This window comes from Oryctolagus cuniculus, chromosome 4, assembly GCF_964237555.1.
Source record: "Oryctolagus cuniculus chromosome 4, mOryCun1.1, whole genome shotgun sequence".
Taxonomy (NCBI): Eukaryota; Metazoa; Chordata; class Mammalia; order Lagomorpha; family Leporidae; genus Oryctolagus; species Oryctolagus cuniculus.
The window spans coordinates 5,356,605-5,378,308 of NC_091435.1; the positions used below are offsets into that span (position 1 = coordinate 5,356,605).

Consider the following 21,704-nt stretch of genomic DNA (forward strand, 5'->3'; position numbering starts at 1 on the left):
CTGGGAGACGGAAGTGACTGCAGGGCCACTCACTGCCTCCTCAGCACAGCAGGGGTTGGTAAGTGGGCCCCTCTGTGTCACCGGGTGTTTATCTGTCTGGCTTAGGGAGTTAGAAGACATTTTGATTCGCTGGCAGTGTTGACAAATCAGGGCGGGGTGGTGGGCAGGCACTGTGGTGCAGCGGGTAAAGCAGCTGCTGGGGGATCCACGTCCCCCATCCGAGTGCCCCGGATGCTGTCCCGGCGGCCCTGTGCCTCCGATCCAGCTCCCTGCCAATGCCCACGGGAAGCAGGAGCTGAAACCCCAAGGCCTTGGCGCCCTCACACCCACCTGGGAGACCAGGATGGAGGCCCAGGCTCCTGGCTTCCCGCTGGGCCAGCCCTGCCTGCTGCAGCCACCTGAACCAGCAGGTGGAAGTCTCTCTCTTCCTCTCTCTCTCTCCCTCTCTTCCTCCCTCTCTCCCTCCCTCCCTCTGCGTGGTGCGTGTGTGTGTGTGTGTGTGTGTGTGTTGATTCTGAATTTCAAAATAAAAATGTTTAAAAATAAACAGAAATTTTAAAATTAAAAATAAGTAAATAAATGTCGGGGAAATTCCTGTCAAATTCCAGGTTGGACCTGCTGTTGAGGAGCTGGAAGACCCGGCAGTGCTGGGTCCACATTCCTCTCGGCCACAGAGAGCTGGCGCGGGTCAGAGCTGCTCCGTGTACAAGGGTCCCCACAGATGCCCCCAGCCCAGCTTTCTCTGGCGTATGCATCGCTCACACACTGCCCGGGCTCTGGGGACACTACATGGAGGGGAGCTTGTGTGCCACCACAGCCCGTTCCGTGCAGTGCAGAGCGCAGAACCAGCCCTGAACGGCTTTTTGTAGCTCGCAGAGACCCCACCACGTCACCCCAAAGTGTCTAAAACCTCAGAACATTGCCTCATTGGGAAATGGAATCGCTTTCTTCAGCAAGTCCATGGAAAATGAAACTAAACGATAAGTTTCTTTTGGTGCCAAAAATTCAGAAATCTATGCGATTTATTTCATAATACACATTTCCACAAACTTTTGGCAGATAGCTTATATAGCATGTTCAGATGCCGGAGGGGTGTGCATCCTTCAGGCCTGATGTGGCTGACAGAAGGAAGGAGATCCGGACAGGGACAGGTGCAGGGAGACACCACGGTGAGGGCGAAAGCCAAGATCACATGATGCTTCCCCAAGCCAAGCAAGGCCAAAGCCAGCCAGCAGCCGCCAGAAACCAGGGGAAAGGCGGTGGGCCCTCTCTCCCTCTCTCTCCCCCCTCTCCCTTCCTCTCTTTCTCTCCCTCTCTCCCCCCTTCCTCCCTCTCTCCCCCCTCTCTCTCCCTCCCTCTCTCTTCCTCCCTCTCCCCCCTCCCTCCCTCTCTCTCTTCCTCCCTCTCTCCCCCTCCCTCCCTCTCTCTCTTCCTCCCTCTCTCCCCCTCCCTCCCTCTCTCTCTTCCTCCCTCTCTCCCTCCCCCCTTCCCTTCCCTCCCTCTCTCTCTTCCCCCTCTCTCTCCCTCCCTCTCTCTCTTCCTCCCTCCCCCCTCTCCCCTCTTCCCCCTCTCTCTCCCTCCCTCTCTCTCTTTCCCCCCTCTCCCTCCCTCTCTCTCTCCCCCCTTCCCCATCTCTCCCTCTCTCTTTCCCTCCCTCTCTCTCTCTCTCCCTCCCTCTCTCTCTCTCCCCCAGCTCTCTCCCCCCCCTCCCTCCCTCTCTCTCTCTCTCTCTCTCTGTCACGGCCCTGCCAAGCAGCCACCCCAGCTGAAGGCTGGCTGCAGATTCCAGTCTCAGAACCTGAGACAATGATTCCGGCCTTCCAGCAGCCCTAGGAGACCCACACACCCCGCCGCTGGCTGCACACACAGGGCTGGGGGCAGCTGGTAGGGAACAGGTGGGCATAGGTGGCCAGGGCCGTCCCGCCACCTACCGGCAGGATCCAGACAGCCCTGCCCCTGTCACCTTGCCTGGGTTTGCTGTGTAGGGGAATTTGGTGAAACTTTGCAGAGGGCCTTCCCTGGTGGGTGCTCTATGGCGCTTCTTTTTATTGTTATTGTTGTTATTTGGGCTTTGGCTGCAGCTTTGTTTCTCTTGGACCAAGAAAAAAGCTCTCTCGCCTCTACGCCCGGCTCTGACTCGTGCAGCCGTGGCCCCTGGATGAAAGGGCAGTAGGTCCCTGGGCTGCTCTTCCTCTGTGACATGAGACACTGTCCTAGGTCTCCACTGTCCTCCCTGTCCACTCACCCACACCGACTCTGTGGGGCTCTAGGGTCCCTCCAGGTGCGTGGCTCTGGTTCCTGGTATGCCACGTACCCCAACAGTCCATTCTTCCAGGGAGTCTGAAGCAACACATGTCCCCTAGTCACGTTATGTCTTGGTGCAGGTCAGCTGCCTCTCAACCAGAAACCCCAAACTCAAAAAACTCCAAAATCCAAACGTGTCTGAGCACTGGCCATGACACTGTAAGTAGACAACTCCACGCCTGACCTCAGGGGACAGGTCACAGTCAAAACACAGGTGCAGTGGAGGCACTGTACCAAATTCCCCTCGGGCTGTGTAGGTGGTGTCTGGAACATAAGTGAGATTCCTGTCCAGACTGGGGCTCATCACTGGGTACAGACAGGCAAAGCACCTGGAATCTGAGACACTCCTGGGGCAAGGCAGACACACAGGGAGGCTTTGCAGTTCACTGCGGATGTGCTGGGCCGGAGAGGGAGCATCAGGAATTCCACTACGGCTTGGGGAAACCTGAGAGGACCCAGAGCCTTCTGTAGTGTCAGGACTCACTTCCCACTGGCCTAAGGGTGGGACCACCCCGGAACAGCGGCGGGTGAAATGTAGAGAAATGCATGAAGCATTTGTCTCACCCGCATGTCTGTTGGCTGTGACTCACTGGCAAGATTTCTAAGTGGTTTTCATGTGTAATTAGAAAGAAGAAAAACTTAAAGACAGAATTTGAAAGGCAGGAGAGATCATAGGATCACGAAGCCGGCAGCACCTGTCATCTGCCTTCCTCACCACCCCTTCCCCGAATCAAGGCCACCATATGCGGTGCTACCAAGGCAGCAAGACCCAGAAACACCAGCAGGAAGTCCTCACTTACCCAGGGGAGGCGGAACCACAGTAAGGTTCGCACTCACAGTCTTGTCAGCCCGCACACTCCTCATGGTGGCCACGCAGGTCAGCGTCCCGTTGCCCTGCGGCGTGAGCGTGAGGATGCTCACTGCACTTTGTAGGTCGCCCGGCTCCGGGGTGGAAAAATAGCTGGAATGGCTCACAGGGACTCCGACCTCCCAGGAAATATCTGGGAGCGGGGTCCAGCCGGAAGCGCGACAAGTGACATTGCAAGGCTCATCCTCTACGACTCTCAGACTGTCTCCGGGAATGTGCAAGTCTCCCATGACTGAGGAAAAAAAGAGAAACATTCCGAAAAGATGACAGGGCCTCGCTGCACTCGTTTTTCCTGGCCTTGTGTAAAAATCTTGGTTCGAGACTGCATCTCATAAGAGCTGTCCTCCCGAGCCCCGAGAGGTTCTGTCTGCACCAGGAAGCCGGACCTCAGGTTTTGCTTGTGTCTTTTTATTGCATCTGCCAGGTTTGTTGGAGGAGGTGGGGTTGCCCACAAGAAAATGTGAAATCTCAGAGAAAAGAAATAAATAGAAACTGGGAATCGGGGAAAGGAATCCCACAGGAGAGGAGGCGCGCGTGTGCCGTAGGGGCTGCACCATGGCTGAAGGGCGGCTGCCCGGGAGCGAAAGCAGAAAGGGGGACGTTGGCGTGGGGACACTGACGTCGGGGTGCTCCTGGAGGCAGCCTCTCCTGCACTTCGACCTCATTCACTGTTTTTATTATTTAGGTCCAACTTCCTTTGATATTGCCTCCACATGTGCTTCTAGTTATGAATTAAACAAAAATCAAGTCTCATGCGACTGCAGAATTACCTAGTTCGAATCAAGTATGCCAAGAGCTTACTCAGATAGAGCACTTGTGAATTTTATGAAGAACCGACCTCCTTACTCAGCATCGCACTGTATAATTCATATGAAAATGACGTCTGCTTTTGCTACCATCACTAGAATGACCTGAGGCTCGGCCCGGTAAAGACACAGCCTTCATGAAATATGCATACATTGGAATAAAACAGGCTGCAAATCCCCTCTGCCCAACACAGTGGAAAGAGCACTGGGTGAAGAATCAAAGCATCGGTTCTCAATTTGGCTCCGCCCCGGCCTTGTCCTCACCTCGGACAAGCCACCAAAGCGTGGGGCTGCCAGTCCCCACCTGTGAGGGAAGTGATCTGACGTCACCACGGCTCTAAGATGCCGTGGTTTCAGCCCCTCCTATACCCCGTGAAGCCACAGAAGACTCCTAAGATCCGTCACGTATGTGGGTCGTATCTAGCAGTTTCTGCCACAGTGGACATGACAGCTAAATGTGTATTTTTAAAATATTTAAAAGTGCCTGTAGGGGCTGGCGCTGTGGCACAGCAGGTTAAAGCCCCAGCCTGAAGCGCCAGCATCCCATATGGGCACCAGTTCAAGACCCAGCTGCTCCTCTTCCAACCCAGCTCTCTGCTATGGCCTGGGAAAGCAGTGGAAGATGGCCCAAGTCCTTGGGTCCCTGTACCCGTGTGGGAGACCTGGAGGAAGCTCCTGGCTCCTGGCTTCGGATCAGTGCAGCTTTGCTGTTGTGGCCATTTGCAGAGTGAAGCAGTGGATGGAAGACTTTCTCTCTCTGCTTCTACCTCTCTCTGTAACTCTGTCTTTCAAATAAATAAATTACTCTGTTGCATGGAGGATGTGAAAAAAAATATGACTTCCCACGGCAATGCAGTGGGACTGACTAGTGGGGAGTATTTAGTAGCCTGCCAGAAATTCCTGGATATTCTTTTTTTTTTTTTTTTTTTTTGACAGGCAGAGTGGACAGTGAGAGAGAGAGACAGAGAGAAAGGTCTTCCTTTGCCGTTGGTTCACCCTCCAATGGCCGCCGCGGCCGGCCCACCGCGCTGATCCGATGGCAGGAGCCAGGAGCCAGGTGCTTCTCCTGGTCTCCCATGGGGTGCAGGGCCCAAGCACCTGGGCCATCCTCCACTGCACTCCCTGGCCACAGCAGAGGGCTGGCCTGGAAGAGGGGCAACCGGGACAGAATCCAGCGCCCCAACCTGGACTAGAACCCGGTGTGCCGGCGCCGCTAGGCGGAGGATTAGCCTAGTGAGCCGCGGCGCCGGCCATTCCTGGATATTCTTTGATACTACATTAAAACTCAGTGAGTCACAGTTCCTTAAGGGACAGTTACGCCAAGGGTTATGTAAATACAATAAGCAATGCTCCCTGTTATATTAAAATACACAGCCCTGTTTGCTCTTGGAACAGGTTTTACCCTTGCATGGTTTTATATCATACTGGGTCCACAGAGCGAGGCAGGCCTCCCAATGTCCAGGGGCCGCCTCCCCATGCACACACAATAATGAGAGCAAACAAAGCAACCATGGCCCCGGTACTACGACAACAGCGGTGACCTCAAGGCTTAACCTGGAGAGGGTTTCAGGGTACACCCAGCAGCCTGCAGACGGCACTGAAATGCCTTTACACTCTGAAATGCTGTGTTTCTCGATTACTCCTTTCCCGAATATTCTCTTGGAATAATTAGGCAACTTCGCTGACTCGGGAGCCACTGGAACCACAGCAGTCTGCCAGCAAAGGATTGGGCACTTAGCTGTAGAGGGTTTCGTGTCTGTCGCTTTGATTTGTTTGGTGGGGACAGAGCCTAGGAGGAATGGTACTGCCTCGGTGATGGAAGACCTTCAACTCCACTCCTGTGGCCCTCAATACACAAGAGGTCTGGAGTTTGATGTGTGACTATCTGGTGGACTGGGCACTACACAGACCAACACATGTGCCAGTGTTGTGGCAAAGTCGGTTAAGTCACCGCATGCAATGCCAGCATCCCACGTTGGGGTGCCAGGTCCAGTCTCGGCTACCCTGCTTCCAAACCAGCTCCCTGCTAGTGCTCCTGGGAAGGCAGCGGAAGATGGCCCAAGTATCTGGGCCCCTGCCACTCATGTGAGATCCGGGTGGAGCTCCTGGCTCCTGGCTTTGGCCTGGCCCAGACCTGGCTGCTGTGGACATTTGGGGAGTGAACCAGAGCATGGAAGATAAGTCTCTGCACTCACTCTCTCCCAATCTCTGTCACTCTGCCTTCCAAATAAATAAACAAATAGAGAATCTCTTTTGAGATAAGTGGACCAACACAGCAATCTGAAACAGCTTCATTTTCCCTGCACAACTGGGACTCAACTTTTCCCCACTAGCTTTCCCAGAGCTCAGCCAGGAGCGTGCCCACCCCTGTACACGGAGGCGTGACTGGAGCATTTACAGACTGCGTGACTCAGGCTGCAGTTTGGCCAGCTCTCTTTATTTTCCTTCTCGATACATAAGGAGGAAGAAGCCGTCATCGGGGAATTCGTGGCTGTCTCCTGCTTTTTTGAGATCCCTGTTCCCTGGAGGGAGACCTTGCTGCCCAGAGAACATTTCCTTGTTCCTCTGAGAACAAAGTGCCGTTGAGATCCACGGCACCAGGCTAAAACGGTCAGGTTCCTTCTCGGCTCCGTGGGTTTCTTCCACATGACCTTGGAGCAGTCTAACTTCCCGAGACGCTCGTTCCTCCATCTGTGCTCAAAATCAGAAACCGCAGTAATTACCAGTATACAAAAATGCAAGGGAAACTTTAGAGAGATAGCATGAGGACAAGATGTCGGAAAAGCACAAGGCTTTTCGAACGAGACGTGCTGTGCACGTGGCACTAGTAAGCCACGCCTCTGGCCCGTGCGTCCCAGCCCGGCTCTGCTCTCCTCCTCCCCTGCTCCCCCTTTAGCTACCAGCTCCAGGCCCCCGGGGCTAACTCGAATGTCACCTTCTCCAGGAAGATTTTACTGATTCTGTCGCCTCCCTTCCCGGTTTCAGGCTGGGCTCGCCTGCCTTCCACTGCACTCTACAGCTTGTGTGTTGTGTCCCCGTTACTGGGGCAACTTGGAAGGCCCTTGAGGACAGGAAGTGTGTCTTGTTCTGTTCATCTTCAAGTTGCCTTCAAGCGCCTAACACAATGACATGCTTTCCTGGGAGCATAACGGGGGACAGCAAAGAACTGTACGGTGACTGCTGTGACCCAGGTACTGCACTGATGGCTTTCCACAGGCCTGCTCATCTGATGCCACCCCAGCCGGGTGTGGCAGGAGCTTGGGGCATAAGATCTAGTGGCCAGGGTCACACAGTTTGGAAGTAACCCAGCTGGAACTTGAACCCGGCAGCCAGGCTCCTGAGCCTGCACTGGTGACCGCTGGACCACTCTGGATCGCCCACTTAATGCTCAGGAAGCTGGATCAGACGTGGCTTTGGAGTCTTCAGGCTGTCATCGTCCACCCAATCCTCATGGCAAACCTGGGGCGGGGGAGGGGCAGGAAGCCCCCAGGGCCCCTCAGTAATAAGGGATGAAAATGAGAACCCTCATCTTTGATTCTCACCCCCGCGTTCTTTCCCCTGCTCCACAGATCATCATCGTGAGAACCTTGTCATGCAGAGCAGGCCAACAGCCCCTGGTGGTCCCGTAAAACCACTTGCTTACAAAACATTGTGCCCTTAATTAAACCGCATGAAATTAAAGACAACAAATAAGGATATGCCGATTTAGCTACATTTCTGTGCTAAAAAGAGCCATTTTAAAAATGAAAATGGAAGTAGGTAGATACATCTTTCCACCAAATGTTATCAAATTTGATTGATAGCAGCATAAAAGTGGGTAGAATCTTGAAGAATTTCTCTTAGACAAGTAGAGAGATGGTCACACGAAATAATTTCAAAGACGTGGTATCCCTTGCATGAAATGCCTGCCACAGAAATCAAGAACTGTACTAGTTCCAATGCACCTATAAATAGCATATAAACACGCTTCTACAGAATGCAAAGTGGCTACATTTTGATAAGAATATTCCAGGGGCCAGCACCATGGTGCAGTAGATTAATCCTCTGCCTGCAGCACCGGCATCCCATATGGGCACCAGTTCTAGTCCCGGCTGCTCCTCTTCCGATCCAGCTCTCTGCTGTGGCCTGGGAAGGCAGTGGAAGATGGCCCAAGCCCTTGGGCCCCTGCACCCACATGGGAGAAGCTCCTGGCTCCTGGTTTTGGATCTACTCAGCTCTAGCAGTTGCAGCCATTTGGGGAGTGAACCATCAGATGGAAGACTTTTCCTCTCTGTCTCTCCCTCTCTCTGCCTCTCAAATAAATAAATAAATAAATAAAATCCTTTAAAAAAAAGAATATTCTAAATTCCCGTAAAGCACCTTTCACTAGGTCACACGATCTTCAGCACCTCAGAGATCCCTTTAAAATGAAAAGAAGTTATCCACTCCTGCAGGCTGTATTTACCCTTTCCTGTTCTCTCAAAGGCTTGGCATATTTGGTGAACACACACTCTGACTATGTCAACCAGGTGGCGGGGGCAGGGCAGAGAAACAGATTGGGATGCTTCAGCCAGAAGAAGAAGGTGTTAAGGCAGCTTTGAAGTCGATCAACAGCACTGGCAAAGACAGATAGTCACGTGGATGAAAAATGAGAGAAAGAGCAACGCTTGTCAACTATTTCCAAAGCGACCGCAACCGGCCCCAGGAGAGTCCAGGAGAGATTTCCATGGAGGCTGTTGGGTAGGGCAGAGAGAACCATCCAGTCTTCACCTGGGAAAAAGAAGGAAGAAAGTAGGGGAGGAAGAGCGACGTGACAAAGCAAGAGAAAAATACAGAGCCGGACGGCAGGCGCCAGCTCGGAATGAGCCTGTTGGCTACTAAAGACCAGCACCTACAGGAACAAGGGAGGCAGGGGTGTGGGGAAGAGGGAGGGGGCCGGCCGGCAAATAAACAACCAGGCATCCATCAGTTCACCATGAGGGTGGGCACGAGTCCCGCCGAGCTGGGCCACCTCTGTCGTCTAACCCCGGGCTCAGCGTGCTGCACTTCCCGCGCCCCTGGCTACTGACCTTGCACTTGGAGGAAGGCAGTGGCGTCCAGGTCGCTGTTCTGCAGGCTGCACCGGATGCGTCCGGAGTCGTTGAGCTGCACGTCGTGGATGACCATCTCGGAGACGAAGTTGCCGTCCACTTGGTAACTGGCGGAGGTGAAGCGCTCGTTGGTGATGATGGGCTCGCTGGGCGTGAGGCTCAGGACCACCGTGCCGTTGAGAGCCCACATGATGAGCCTCCAGCCCTGGGAGACGGTGCAGTTGAAGCGGGCCTCTGAGCCCGCCAGGACCGTGAGGTTCTTGGGACCGTCTATGATTTGATAGCTGGATCCAGAAGCTAGAAGGCAACGAGTATTCCGAGGTGGTAAGTGGATTAATCCACATAAACCAGCCAAAGCGTTTCAGAGCTTAAGCTTCCCGCACTGAGCAGCTGGGACACTTGGGTGCCCTCCAGAGGCTCAGACGCCAGGGCCCAGGGGCCCTCACACCAGGGCTCTCCCAGTAGATCGGGAGCTTCCAGGGGGACACAGGGCCACTGTCGTGCCCCCCTCTCCACACACCACGGTTGTTCTGGGCTGAACCCTCCTGCCCAGAATTCATGTCCACTGGGTTCTCGGAGTGTGGGCTTTGAAAGTGGGGTCCTGGCAGATGGGGAAGAAATCAGCTGGGATTGAGGACGAGCCCTAAATCCAACCACGGGGGTCTCTGTGGGAGAAAGACAGAAGGAGCTGGGAGGCGCAGGAGCACAGGAGGTGATGCAGAGAGCGGCAGGGCTGGAGTGCTGCGTGTACAAGCCACCGCGGCCAGGGCTGCTGGCGACAGCAGGAGCCCAGTGAGAGGCGGCAGCACCCCCGCTGTGGGGGACTCAGCCCGCAGCGTCACGCGGTGCTCATAGCTGAGGCCCCCCGCGGGCCACTCACCTCGGCTCCTCTCTGCCGCGCACCCCACATCCACAGGACGGCAGGGCCTGGCTGTCTCCCTCTGCCGTGGGTGATAGTGGTGATCACCAGGGCCTCCCATATGCATTGGGGTTCCCCAAATACCTACAGCCCCCCTCTTCCCTCGAGACCTGTAATGTCAGGTGGAAAAACAGGTTCTAAAGAATCTAGCCTGACAGCTAGACACACACACACACACACACACCAGCTCATACACAGACATGCACACATACAGTCATGCACGATAGCACATGTGTGCTACACACATACACACAAATGGACACACATATTTACACACCAGCACATATATACATATATAGATGCACACAGAATAGCATATACATACAAATGCACACCACACACAAACATGCACACATACACACATACGCCAGCACATGTTTGCACACACACACACACACACACACACCAGCACATCGCCTGGGGGCAGAGCACACGGCAGGGACGCAGCGGATGGGGGAGCGCAGCACCACACAGAGCAGGGCTCAGCCAGAAGCCGGGCTGGCCGAGGCCAGGGCGGAGGAGGGGCCCTGGCTGGAAGGAGGCCGAGCCGCGAGGCCGGAATCCAGGATGGCAACGCAGTGCCCGAGTAACAGCCCCCGTCCTTCCTCGCATCCTGCCTGCGCGCGGTGGGAAAGGAGGCAGGGTGTGGCTGAGAAACAACTCACGCTGGGGCCCCGCGGACCCAGGATCCCATTAGTCTCTGCTAAATACCAATAATAAGGGGCTGGACCACAGATCAGAGCGCCAGTTCCAGGTCCAGCCGCTCCACATCCGAACCAGCTCCCTGCTCATGCACCTGGGGAAGCAGCGGAAGATGGACCAAGAGCTCAGGCCCCTGCCCCCACGTGGGAGACCCGGATGGAGCTCCGGGCTCCTGGCCTCAGCCTGACCCAGTCGTGGCCATTGAGGCCATTGGGGGAGAAACCAGTGGATGAAAGATCTGTGTATGTACTTCTCTCTCCCTCTGTCAGTCTGCCTTTCAAAATAAGTAAGTAAATCTTCAAATAATAAAGCTCAAGGAAGAGCCATCAGAGACGACTCCACAGGGAAGCCCCAGCTGCTGGGCCAACCTGGCGGTGCAGGGAGCCCTGAGCTGAGTTTAGGGAAATGAAGCAAAGCAAGAAATGGCCGGATCTGCACCCCAACGAACGAGGGCCAAGCCGGAGGACAAGGCTCCTCCCTGGCCCTGCCCGAGGCCACCAACCATCAGGCAGACTGAGGGCCCAGCATGGGGGGACCCCAGCCTGCGCACTGAGGAGCCAGCCTCCCCACTCCTTGCCCGCCCTGTGTGAGGGCGTGAGGCTGTGTCCCTGGGACCCCACAGCCAGCACAGGTGACTACGGCGTCATGAATGCAGCTCTGTGCAGCTGGCCAGGGGCCAGGAGGCAGGGAGGGCGCTGGCTGGGCCCCAGGGACTCCGGAGTCCGATGCGTCCTTTAAATGGAAAGGTGGGCTGAATAACGCCCCCCTGGCAACAGGACCGGAGGACACAGCCCCCTAGCGACGCCCCGCATCTCTGGGTCTCAGTCCTCCAAGCTGCGTCTTATCAGCACTGCTGTGTGCAACCCTGCCCCACACAGAGCAAACAGGAGAAGCGGGTAAACAAGACCTTTACTCGCACAGTCACTGCCTCATTCCAAAGCTTCCCCGTCCCCTCTGCCCTCTCCCTCTGAACCTGTAGAGCAGAGAGGTAAATCGAGGGCAGGACACGGGAAAACATCAGTGTCCGCCCCTGGCCCACGAACCTCCACGAACCTCCACGCTGCCACCAGCCACGGCTGTCCCCGACACCGCTGTCCCTGCGGAGCCGCGCCACCTGGCGCATTCTCATTCACACCAACGCTCTCCGACTTCCAATTCCACATCGGCAAGCCAGCCTCTGAAATGTGTGGCTGCCCCCGTGACTCATCCCTTCCTGCTACACAGCTCCCATCCTCACAGCGGCAAAGCTGGGGAGAGCCAGAGCAGTGCACCTGCCGGCCGCCGCGGGGCCCGGAATCCCAAATCCAAGCATCTTTCTCCCGCAGTGGCGACTTCTCCGCTCCCTGCAAGAGCAGCCCTGGTCCCCCTGGAGTCAGGGCATCATGAGGGTCCACACTGACCACCCCCCTGCTGTCCCACCTCTGGCCTCCTTGCCAGGTCTGTAGGACCCTCCCTTGCCTTCTTTCTCCTTGTCTAGCATGTAACGAACGGGAAGCAAAGGCTACAGACATGGAGGAAGAGAAGTCAAGTGGAAGCCACAGGCAGAGAACCGCATGGGCGATGCAACTCCAGGAGAAAGTGGGGGTGAAGCCACGTCCCACGCCGGGGTCCATCCATGGAAACTGACACGCCAGGGAGCAGGGGAGGGATTCCGGGGGGTGAGGGAGTCCCTGCTGTGCCCACACCCTCATCCCAAACAGCTGTCCACGATACAAGCAGACAAACCCTCTCAAAACACGTCCAGTCAGTTACTCCTCCCCACCCCCACTTCCACGCCCCAGACTCTTCAACAGAATTCTACAGCTGCTGGCCCTGGGGCGTAGGGGGTTAATCGGCCACCTGCCATGCCAGCATCCCATATGCCTGATGGTGTCAGCTCCAGGTGCTCCACTTTCAGTCCTGCTCCCTGCTAATGGCCTGGGATGGCACCGTAAGATGGAAGATGGTCCAAGTGCTTGGGCCTGCACCCACGTCAGAGTTCCAGGATGGGGTTCCAGGCTCCTGGCTTTGGCCATCTGGAGAGTGAACCAGCAGATGGAAGATCTCTCTCTCTCTCTCTCTCTCTCTCTCTCTCTCTCTCTCCCTCTCTGCAACTCTGCCTTTCAAACAAAATAAATCTTTGAAAGCGCTCCATCATTTGGGTTAAAGGTCAGACGACCCTGAACGTTAGCCTATCTTAAGAACTGACTTCACCACACAGCAGTTCCTCTCCAGCTCCAGTTCGCCCCAGCTCTGCCCCCAGATCTCACTCCCTGGCTGCTCCTGCACCTGGGGCCTCTTCATGGCCAGTGGCCAGCCGCAGTGGCGCAAGCTCACAGAGTAGCCGTGCGCCTTTGAACAGCTGTCACCCTGGGGTGACACAAAGCACCCCCAGGGCCTGTGCTCTTGGTTAGAGGGGAGATGCTGTTTTGCTGAGCCTTGCGTTCCTGGGCTGGAGCCCGAGGGGCTCAGAACAGGCGCATCGGGAACACTTCCTGAGGTGGTCCAGCTCCATGTGAGCCATGAGGCTATGAGCAAGGGGTGGGGAGGTGGGGCCAGGACCAGCCTGGGGGCGCTCACAGAGGTTGCCCTTGGTGGCTCAGAGCCCAGAGGACAAATGACCAGGACTCTGTGGCTAAGTCTCTGCAAATGGTTCAACGTTCACTGTGAATTTACAAACTCCTACTCAGTACAGATGCGGGGCTGGACTTCCCCCTTCCTGGGAGCTGTGGAGCTAATCCCTAAGACGCTGCCCTCCCGGAACAGCCACGTGCAGGCTCCAAACCAGGCCCGCCCCCTCTCAAAGCAGTGCTGAAGTCTGGGCTTCCCCAGGGAACAACAGCCCAGAGAACCAGACCCGGAGGTCCTGAGCTGCCTGCCCAGCCTTGGAAAGAGCTTGAGTCACTGTGGCTGAGGCCAGGGAGCACGGTGCCCTACCCCTAAAACTCCGCCCCCAAGCTCCACCCCCTCGCCTGCACGGGCACATGTCCTGTGAGCTCCTGCTGAGCGCCTGGCCCCCAGGGCCACCACGCTGGGCTTCTGAACACCTTTGCTCCCAAACACACCAACACTCAGGCCTGGAGCTCACACTTAGTAGGGAAAACACCCAAAATCAAAATGTCCCAACCAATGCAGGAACGGCCATCATGGGGCACGGGTCACACATCACGGTGATCTGGCACCCATGGGTGCACTGTTCGAGTCCCGACCGCTCAGCTTTTTTTTTTTTTTTTTTTTTTTTTTTTTGACAGGCAGAGTGGACAGTGAGAGAGAGAGACAGAGAGAAAGGTCTTCCTTTGCCATTGGTTCACCCTCCAATGGCCGCCGCGGCCGGCGCGCTCTGGCTGGCGTACCGCGCTGATCCGATGGCAGGAGCCAGGAGCCAGGTGCTTTTCCTGGTCTCCCATGGGGTGCAGGGCCCAAGCACCTGGGCCATCCTCCACTGCACTCCCTGGCCACAGCAGAGAGCTGGCCTGGAAGAGGGGCAACCGGGACAGAATCCGGCGCCCCTACCGGGACTAGAACCCGGTGTGCCGGCGCCGCAAGGCGGAGGATTAGCCTAGTGAGCCGCGGCGCCGGCCCCAACCGCTCAGCTTTTGATCCAGCTCCTTGCTAACGTGCCTTGGAAAGCAGCGGAAGATGGCTCAAGTGCTTGGGTCCCTGCACCCGCGAAGGAGACCCAGACTGAGTTCCAGGCTCCTGGCTTCAGCCTGGCCCAGCCCCACCTATTGTAGCCACTGGGGGAGTGAACCAGCAGATGTCTCATTCTCTCTCTCTCTCTCCATCTCTCTCTCTCTCCATCTTTCTCCCTCTCCATCTCTCTCTGACCCTCTACATTTCAAATATATAAATAAATCTTTAGAAAGTGTCACAGGCAGTCCTTGCTCATGCCACACTCTGGTATTTCCTATTTTGTTCCATTTTATTTCATTTCCTGTCTGTCAGGGCCACCGTGATCTGACTTTGAAAACGCATTGTCTACACTGTGCAGACAGAACCCATGTGTGTAGAGACAGAACATGCCGTGCAGGCGGAAGGCGGCAGGCGGTCACTTTGCAGGGGGAGGGGAGCTGATGGTGGGATGCTCTGGGTCTCAGCATTGACCACAGGAACATGCTCCATCTACCGACCTAGGGCTGCACCTACGGGACACAACGCATCTCTGCATACACACCGTTCCCCGGCGCCGTCATTCGGATCACTGCAGTGAGCGACGAGGGATTTATTACCGAGACGGGAAAACAAGGTGACACCAATGGAGCAAGAAAAGGACCCGGTGAAGCCAAGGCTGCTGTGCCAACCCTGGCTCATCCAAGGACCTCACAGTCCCCAGCCTCCGTCTCCTGCAAAGCCCAGGTCCCAGACTCCAGGAGTCCACGCAGCAGGTGCCCTGGGGAGCGGCGGGATGAAGGACCGTGGAGTGCCACTTCCGTGGGCCCCTCGCCCAGTCAATAAATGGAAACTGGGATTCCCACCCTGAAAATGCAAGTCAGGAGGGCTTCATGGAGGAGGTGGTGCCTGAGCTGGCCCTTTCTTGAAGGCCAAACTGAAATTCAGGAAGTGAAACAAGAGCAGGGGACATGGCAACAGGTGCAATGGGAAAGCCGTCGAGGTGCCCCCCGCCCCGGGGAGTGACAGCCCCAATGGAGACAGAGGTGGGGCCAGAGGCCCTGCAGGACCCTTCCGGGGCAGCAGCCGGTGCAGCAGGGCTGGAGGCCAGCAGGAGGAGGGGACCCAGAGGGGAGCACTCGAGGCGGACCCTCGGCAGCCGTGTGCCTGTGGCCTCTGCTGCGTGAACGTTGCGCCTACACTGCAGTGCACGCGTGAAGAGCCCCGGACCCCAGCGACCGTACCTGCTAGTGCAGCCAGGATGACCAGGGCGGCTCGGGCGCCCCTCCAGCCGCCCTCCATCTCCGCATGTCCCTCCCAGCCTGGGAAGAGAGAGAAATGTGTCACACGCAGCACCTGCCTCTCCGTGACCTGCCCGACAGCTGCAGGCGCCTGGGGGGCTGGCCCTGTGCCCTCACCTGGGAGGGAGGTAGGAGGCACCCCTCGGCCCGCGCAGCCCCGCAGGGGCACAGCCTCACCTGGGAGCGGGGTAGGAGGCATCTCTCGGCCCACACCAGCCCCGCAGGGGCACAGCCTCACCTGGGAGCGGGGTAGGAGGCATCTCTCGGCCCACACCAGCCCCGCAGGGGCACAGCCTCACCTGGGAGCAGGGTAGGAGGCACCCCTCGGCCCGCGCAGCCCTGCAGGGGCACAGCCTCAGGATGGGAGGGAGGGGAGTGTTCAGACCAGACCCCACGCCCGCTCAAGGTGGAGAATCGCTGAATGAATTGACCTTCCTGTAACCCATGCACAGGTGATGGGATGCCTCCATGTGCAAGAGGGACAGCAGGCAGCACGGGGGACGAAGGGCTGGTGTGGCCGGCAGTGCAGAAGGTGGCAAGCGGTGTGGAGAGAAATGCAGCAGCCGGGGGGAGATGCTGGCATCACTGCCAGCAGGGTGGGCAGACACAGGTCACGTGCACATGGCGGGAAGAGCTTCCTGGCAGAGGAAGTGGCAGGTGCACCCCCGGGGACGGGGCCAGGCCGGCTAGTGCCCAGAGGGCTCCGCGGCAGGGAGGGGGTGAGCGGAAGTGGGTGAGGGCCGAGTTAGGGGAGCATGGAGTAGAGGGTGAGGCCTGGACGGTTGAAGACTCAGTCCTGCACGCCCCCAGGGCCTCTCCTCCCAACCTCCCTGTTCCCAGGAGCCTCTCATTCACTCCCCCACCCCCGGACATGTTTGCTTTCTCCTGCTGCCCTGGGACAGGCAGGTCCAGGGAGCTCCCCAGTGGGTCCCCTGGAGCCCCGGGAGCTACGAGCTACATCACCTACACATCAGCCCCGTCTGCCGCAACAGCGCCCCCGCACTTCCGGAAGGGGCCCCCATCCACACGGTCCTGCTCCCCACACTCAGGTGGAGCAAAGCAACCTGGCCAGCTCTCGCCTCACCTGGAATCCCATCCTGCTGGGCAAACCCACCCCATGCCTCCGAAGAGTGAGCTGCCCTCCCCCCAGATGCACTGATGCAGCCTCCGGGGCCTGGGTCCCAGAAGGAGCCCCCACAGCGCCCCCCAGAGGCAGCAGGCTGCAAGAGCCTCGGCTGAGCTGCTGATAAACACGGAGGCCTTGGGAAAGTCAGGGCTCTGACCCACGCCCCACGTCACGACTCAGCTCAGGGAGCGTGGGAAGACACGCAGGCGGCCCTGCCTTTGCTTCTCTGAGGTCGTGGGAAGGCAAAAAAAACCCTGCTCTACACCGTGACTACTGTGCCTGCGCTGGGGGACTCCTCCCGGGGGTAGCCCGCCCCTCGCAATGATGGAAGACAACCCAGCAAATCCATAAGCCGAGGCCTGCAACGCAGGTGGCACGGATGCTGAGAAACACGGAAAAGCCACGACAGCCTCCGGGATGGGTCCAAGACCCAGAGATGCAAAGCCGCCCGTGGGTCATTTACCGGCTCCCAGGGAGGCTCAGTTCACCCAGCTCCACATGTGAGCTGCTCCACCAAGCGCCTGCCAGCCTCCCAGGGGCTAGCAGAGGACGAAGGAGGGCTGGCACCCCCTGGCTGTCAAAGCCAACAGGCACACTTCACCCAAGCCCCGCGAAGAGTGGACGCAGGGACGCTGGAGCCACAGCAAGAGGACCCAGGCCGCAGACCCAGAGCAGGGGTCTTCCCTGGAGCGCGGGGCTCTGCCAGCATCCTGGCCCACGTCGGCAGTTATATTCCAGCAGCACAGGAAGAGTGTAGGCCCCGGCAGGGGGCGGCGACAGATGGTGGGCCAGAAGGGGACGCATCTGAGGGGTCTGTGCAGCTGGCAGGCTGCCACACAGCGGGGTCCGAGTGTGGCTGAGACCAGACAGGCTGCTCACACGGGCCAGGTGTGGCCGGTAACATCAGCCCTGAGGCCTAACCTCTCATTCATTCCACCACGGAAGACTTGAAATGCCTGCTTTTAGCTGAGAATGGTGACGTCCACGTCCAATCTCAAGTCTCACTCAATTGTATCATGAACCCCGCCAAGTCCCTCATGGCCTGCAGAGGCTAAAGCTCTGGGCAGATCGGTCAGATGGGGCGAGGAGGAGAGCCGGGTTCCACGCACTTCTCTAACCCCTTAGTTCTGGGTCGTGGCCCGCCCACCCCCTATCTGGGGTAGCAACAGAAAACCCAGACCCAAGCAGAAAAAGGACAGTGGCTTCTCTGGGCAGTATGAATTGGCTGTTAAAAAAAACACCATGGCAAAGTGGGTTAAGCTACCACCTGTGCCACTGGTTCCAGTCCTGGCTGCTCCACTTCGGATCCTGCTTCCCTGCTAACGCGTCTGGGAAAGCAGAGGAAGACGGCCCAAGGGCTCAGGCCCCTGCACTCCTCGGGAGACCTGGAAGAAGCTCTGGGCTCCTGGCTTCAGCCTGACCCAGCCCTGGCTGTTGCGGCCATTTGGGGAGTAAACCAGTGGAAGGAAAATCTCTTTCTCTCTCTCTCTCTCTCTCTCTCTCTCTCTCTCTCTTTCTCTCTAACTCTGCCTTTCAAATAAATAATTCATAAATCTTTTTTTTAATTAAAAAAATCATGGACTGTGAGGTGCTCCCCGGGTCCTCCACACCTACATTTCTCCACCCTCCCGAGAATCCAGCTCCAGGCCGCGCCCAATCAGGACCCATCCCCTCAGCACCAGCACCGCAGCTCCAGGGCAGGTCCACCCTCCCCCACCCAGGCCGTGCCCAGAGGGAAGCTGTGTTTACTGGTCGCTGTGATGGACAGCTCAGCCTCACTGTGATTTTCCAGCTTGGGATGCCTGCGTCCCCCGCCCCGCCCCCCTCCCAAATTCCAGCCATCTCAGCTTTCAACACATCTCAGAACAGCTCACTGCGACAGGGACACTGGCTGACTACGAATCACCTGGAATTTCTGAACGCTCAGAGGCACCCACTCTCAATTTTTAGCCCAGAGGGGCCTCCGGTGGGGAGAAGGCCACCAGCCCCACGCCTTTCCCGGCCTGGGAAACCCAGCAGCCACCCGCTGAGCCCAGAGGGCCCCCGGTGGGGAGAAGGCCGCCAGCCCCACACCCTTCCCGGCGACCGCACCTGCGTCTGACCTCAGCCTTCAGCCAGGGTTCTCCGCACCTTCCTGGCTGCTGTCTTCCGTCCACGCAGAGGCGGGCAGGAACTCTGAGAACCAGCCTCGCAGGTAACAGGAAGTTCCAGCAGCACAACCCGGCTGTGTCGCCTCACGTCACAGCAGAGGCAGCCTCTGCCAGGCCTCCAGCTCCAGGGAGGCGGGAGTGCCCCAAGGGGCACATGCCCTCATTAATCATTAGCCAGCCCCAAACAGCTCAGGAAGTCCAGGCCCAAGGCTGGGAGTGCACCGGCCCCAGGGCTCCACTCCCTGCTCTTCCTAGAGCCTTTCTCACCTGCCCAGGCCTCCTGTTCTCTTCCACCTGCTGCCTGAGTGGCCCGCCCGCCCGGCTCCCCCTGGTCCCCCGCCGAGCCCCAGGGGTGGTGAGCCCCAGGGGTGGTCAGCCGTCAGCCGGCGCCTCCCCCACCCAGGCACTGCATGTCCACAGGAACAGGTCCTTCAGAGAAAGAGAAATCCCAGGACTGGGCCAGGCTTCTGGAGCACACGGCGGGGTCTTGTGGAGCCTTTGAGAACCCCGCGGGAGCGGGGCCTCCGTCCCCCACAACCGCCCCAGCTGCTCGGAGACAAGAGCGCGTGGCTCTTCAGAGCACCATGGCAGCTTCTGGAAAAACCATCCCTCCAGACCCTGCTGACCAGCCCCTCGCTCAACCGTCTGCGTTTGCTACAACTCCTTCTGAACGTCTGCCCAGCCTCCCCCACTAGGTTCTTGTCCCCACCAGGGGCTCAGCATCAGGGGCATCCACACCTTCTGGACACCAACAGAAGACAGAACACTCCTTTAAAGTAAGACCCTGAAGCAAAGCAAACACATGAGGAGGAGCAAATGCTGCCCCTTCCAGCAGAGGGGGTCCAAGCTGACACCCCAAAGAGGCCGCTTTGGCTTCCAGATCAACCTGCAGGCGTTGGAGATGTGACAGGTGCAGGTCAGTTCTGCGGCCAGCAGCAGCAGAGCCCCTGCAGGGCAGATCTGCTCCCACGCAGGAGAACGGAAATAGAACTGCCCGCACCCCTGCCTCTCACACACCCCACCCCTGTGCAGGCGAGGCTGGGGACCCTGGAGAGCAGAGACCACTCATCCTTGATCAGGCAAACGCAGCCTCCTGCAAACACACTTGTCGCCCTGAAGAAGCGTGCTCGTTCTTCTCAAACACACTGAATGCATGGCCAAGGTCGTGGTCTAACCCAGGGATGTCATGCAGCAATTTCTTAAGATGCTCTTGGTGTTTCCCAGACGGTCTTCTGGGCACAGGGTGCAGCAGGGAACCCACAAAGTGCCTGTCACAGAGAGCGCGCGCACTGGGCGGCAGACGGTGGCGGGAGTCAGCACAGGGCCTTGGGGAGCAGCCTCAGCCTCCCGGAGACCTCGCAAGGTATGACGGGTGTGCACCTTGCTGGCAGGGTGCACGGGCTGTGTCAGATGTGCAGCACTGATGAACCACGCGACAGCAACCACAGCACACCCTGCTGGTGCCGACAGCACGCCCACTGAGAGTCAGAGCGTGACCTCACCAGGCCCTCCCTGCGCGGTGTGGACAAGCACACTGAGACAAGGGCCTCCGCAGAACCAGCCCCCGGCCCCGGAGCCTTCTGCGTGGACAGAGCTGTTGTGACCTGCAGGCTGAAGGGATCCTACGAGGCCACTCCAAAACAGGCCGCCTTGGCCTGAACATTATTTCTAGGGCCAGGCAAATGAGCAAAGGCCCCTCCTCAGATTCCACACGTTAACTTCCCTTGGGAAGCTGAGCCCACGCCTCTCCCACGAGGAAGAGCGCGACCTGTTACCGATGGAGACGATGCCAAGATGATGTGCGCACAGCAAGCCTCGCTAAGCCACCCCATCTTCCGCCACCTGCACCTGCAAATTTGCTTCCCCGTTGTTGGCACCCAGAGAAGCCTGGAGCTTTCCTGGGTCCAGTCGCCTGTCCCAACTCACCGCCCTTCGGGAAAACGATGGCTGAGGGCTCCCAGCTGAGCACTCTGTGGCCTTTGCTCTCTGTACACATTAAACTTAGAATACAGACATCCAGTAAAAGGCCTCGGCCTCTCCTCCTGCCACATCTCTCTTTTGGGAGTTAATTCACAGGTCCCAGTGGTGGCGAACCCTAAGAGGGAGAGAGAGCGTGTGCTTCTGCCTCTGAACCCTGTGCTGAGAGCTGGTGAGAGAAGCAGGGAGCAGGCCAGCGCCGTGCTGCAGCAGGCGAAGCCGCCTCTCGGAACAGTGGCATCCCCTGGCAGAGCGCGGCCCCAGTCCTGGTGCTCCGCCTCTGCTCCAGCTGCCTGCTAGTGTGCCTGGGAAGGCAGCAAAGGATGATCCAAGTCCCTGGGGCCTGCCACCCACACGGGAGACCCGGATGGAGTTCCTGGCTCCTGGCTTCGGCCCAGCCCAGCCAGCCTCACCTGTTGTGGCTATTTGGGGAGTGGAAGAGCTGATGGAAGATACTCTCTCTCTCATTCTCTCTCTCTCTCTCTCTCTCTCTCTCTCTTTCATTCTCTATGTCACTCTGCCTTTCAAATAGATTAAATTAATCTTAAAAAGAGAAAAAGGAAAAAAAGTGAGCAAAACAGACACACGCAGAGTGGCACTGTCATCTGCAGACGAGACACGCAGAGTGGTCCTGTGATAGGACACGCACCGTGTGGCACTGTAATCGGCAGCTGATCTCACCAATGCACAGAGCTGAGGCCCCTACTCAGGAACTCCGTCCCTGAAGGCCTTAGCTTAATAACCTAACAACTCCAGGACCATGCACTCCAGGAGTGAACGTGCAAGGCCAGTGTGCATTTGCACCTGATGAGATTTTTTAATTCTCGCAGCCTCACGTGTAGGATCTCTGCAGAGGACTGGTCTGCAGGTCCCTGGGTCATGTCTGTTGCTGCC

At 57.7% G+C, this 21,704-nt stretch overlaps 1 protein-coding gene across 4 annotated transcripts in view; it reads right to left on the reverse strand.

The window, feature by feature from the left end:
• IGSF5 (immunoglobulin superfamily member 5) overlaps window positions 1–18,934 on the reverse strand; it is a 46,704-nt gene extending 27,770 nt beyond the window's left edge. For 2 of the 4 annotated variants that reach the window (XM_051838013.2, XM_070073151.1), the window contains exons 1-4: window positions 18,786–18,933; window positions 15,501–15,578; window positions 9,027–9,344; window positions 3,105–3,404 (exon numbers count right to left, since the gene is read on the reverse strand). In XM_051838013.2, coding sequence (XP_051693973.2) covers window positions 3,105–3,404; window positions 9,027–9,344; window positions 15,501–15,558 — 676 coding nt within the window. In that variant the 5' untranslated portion in view covers window positions 15,559–15,578; window positions 18,786–18,933. Of the gene's footprint in view, window positions 1–3,104; window positions 3,405–9,026; window positions 9,345–15,500; window positions 15,579–18,785 lie in introns of all 4 variants that reach the window. The other 2 variants (XM_070073150.1, XM_070073152.1) reach the window with 2 other exon arrangements.
• Window positions 18,935–21,704: the final 2,770 nt, after the last annotated feature.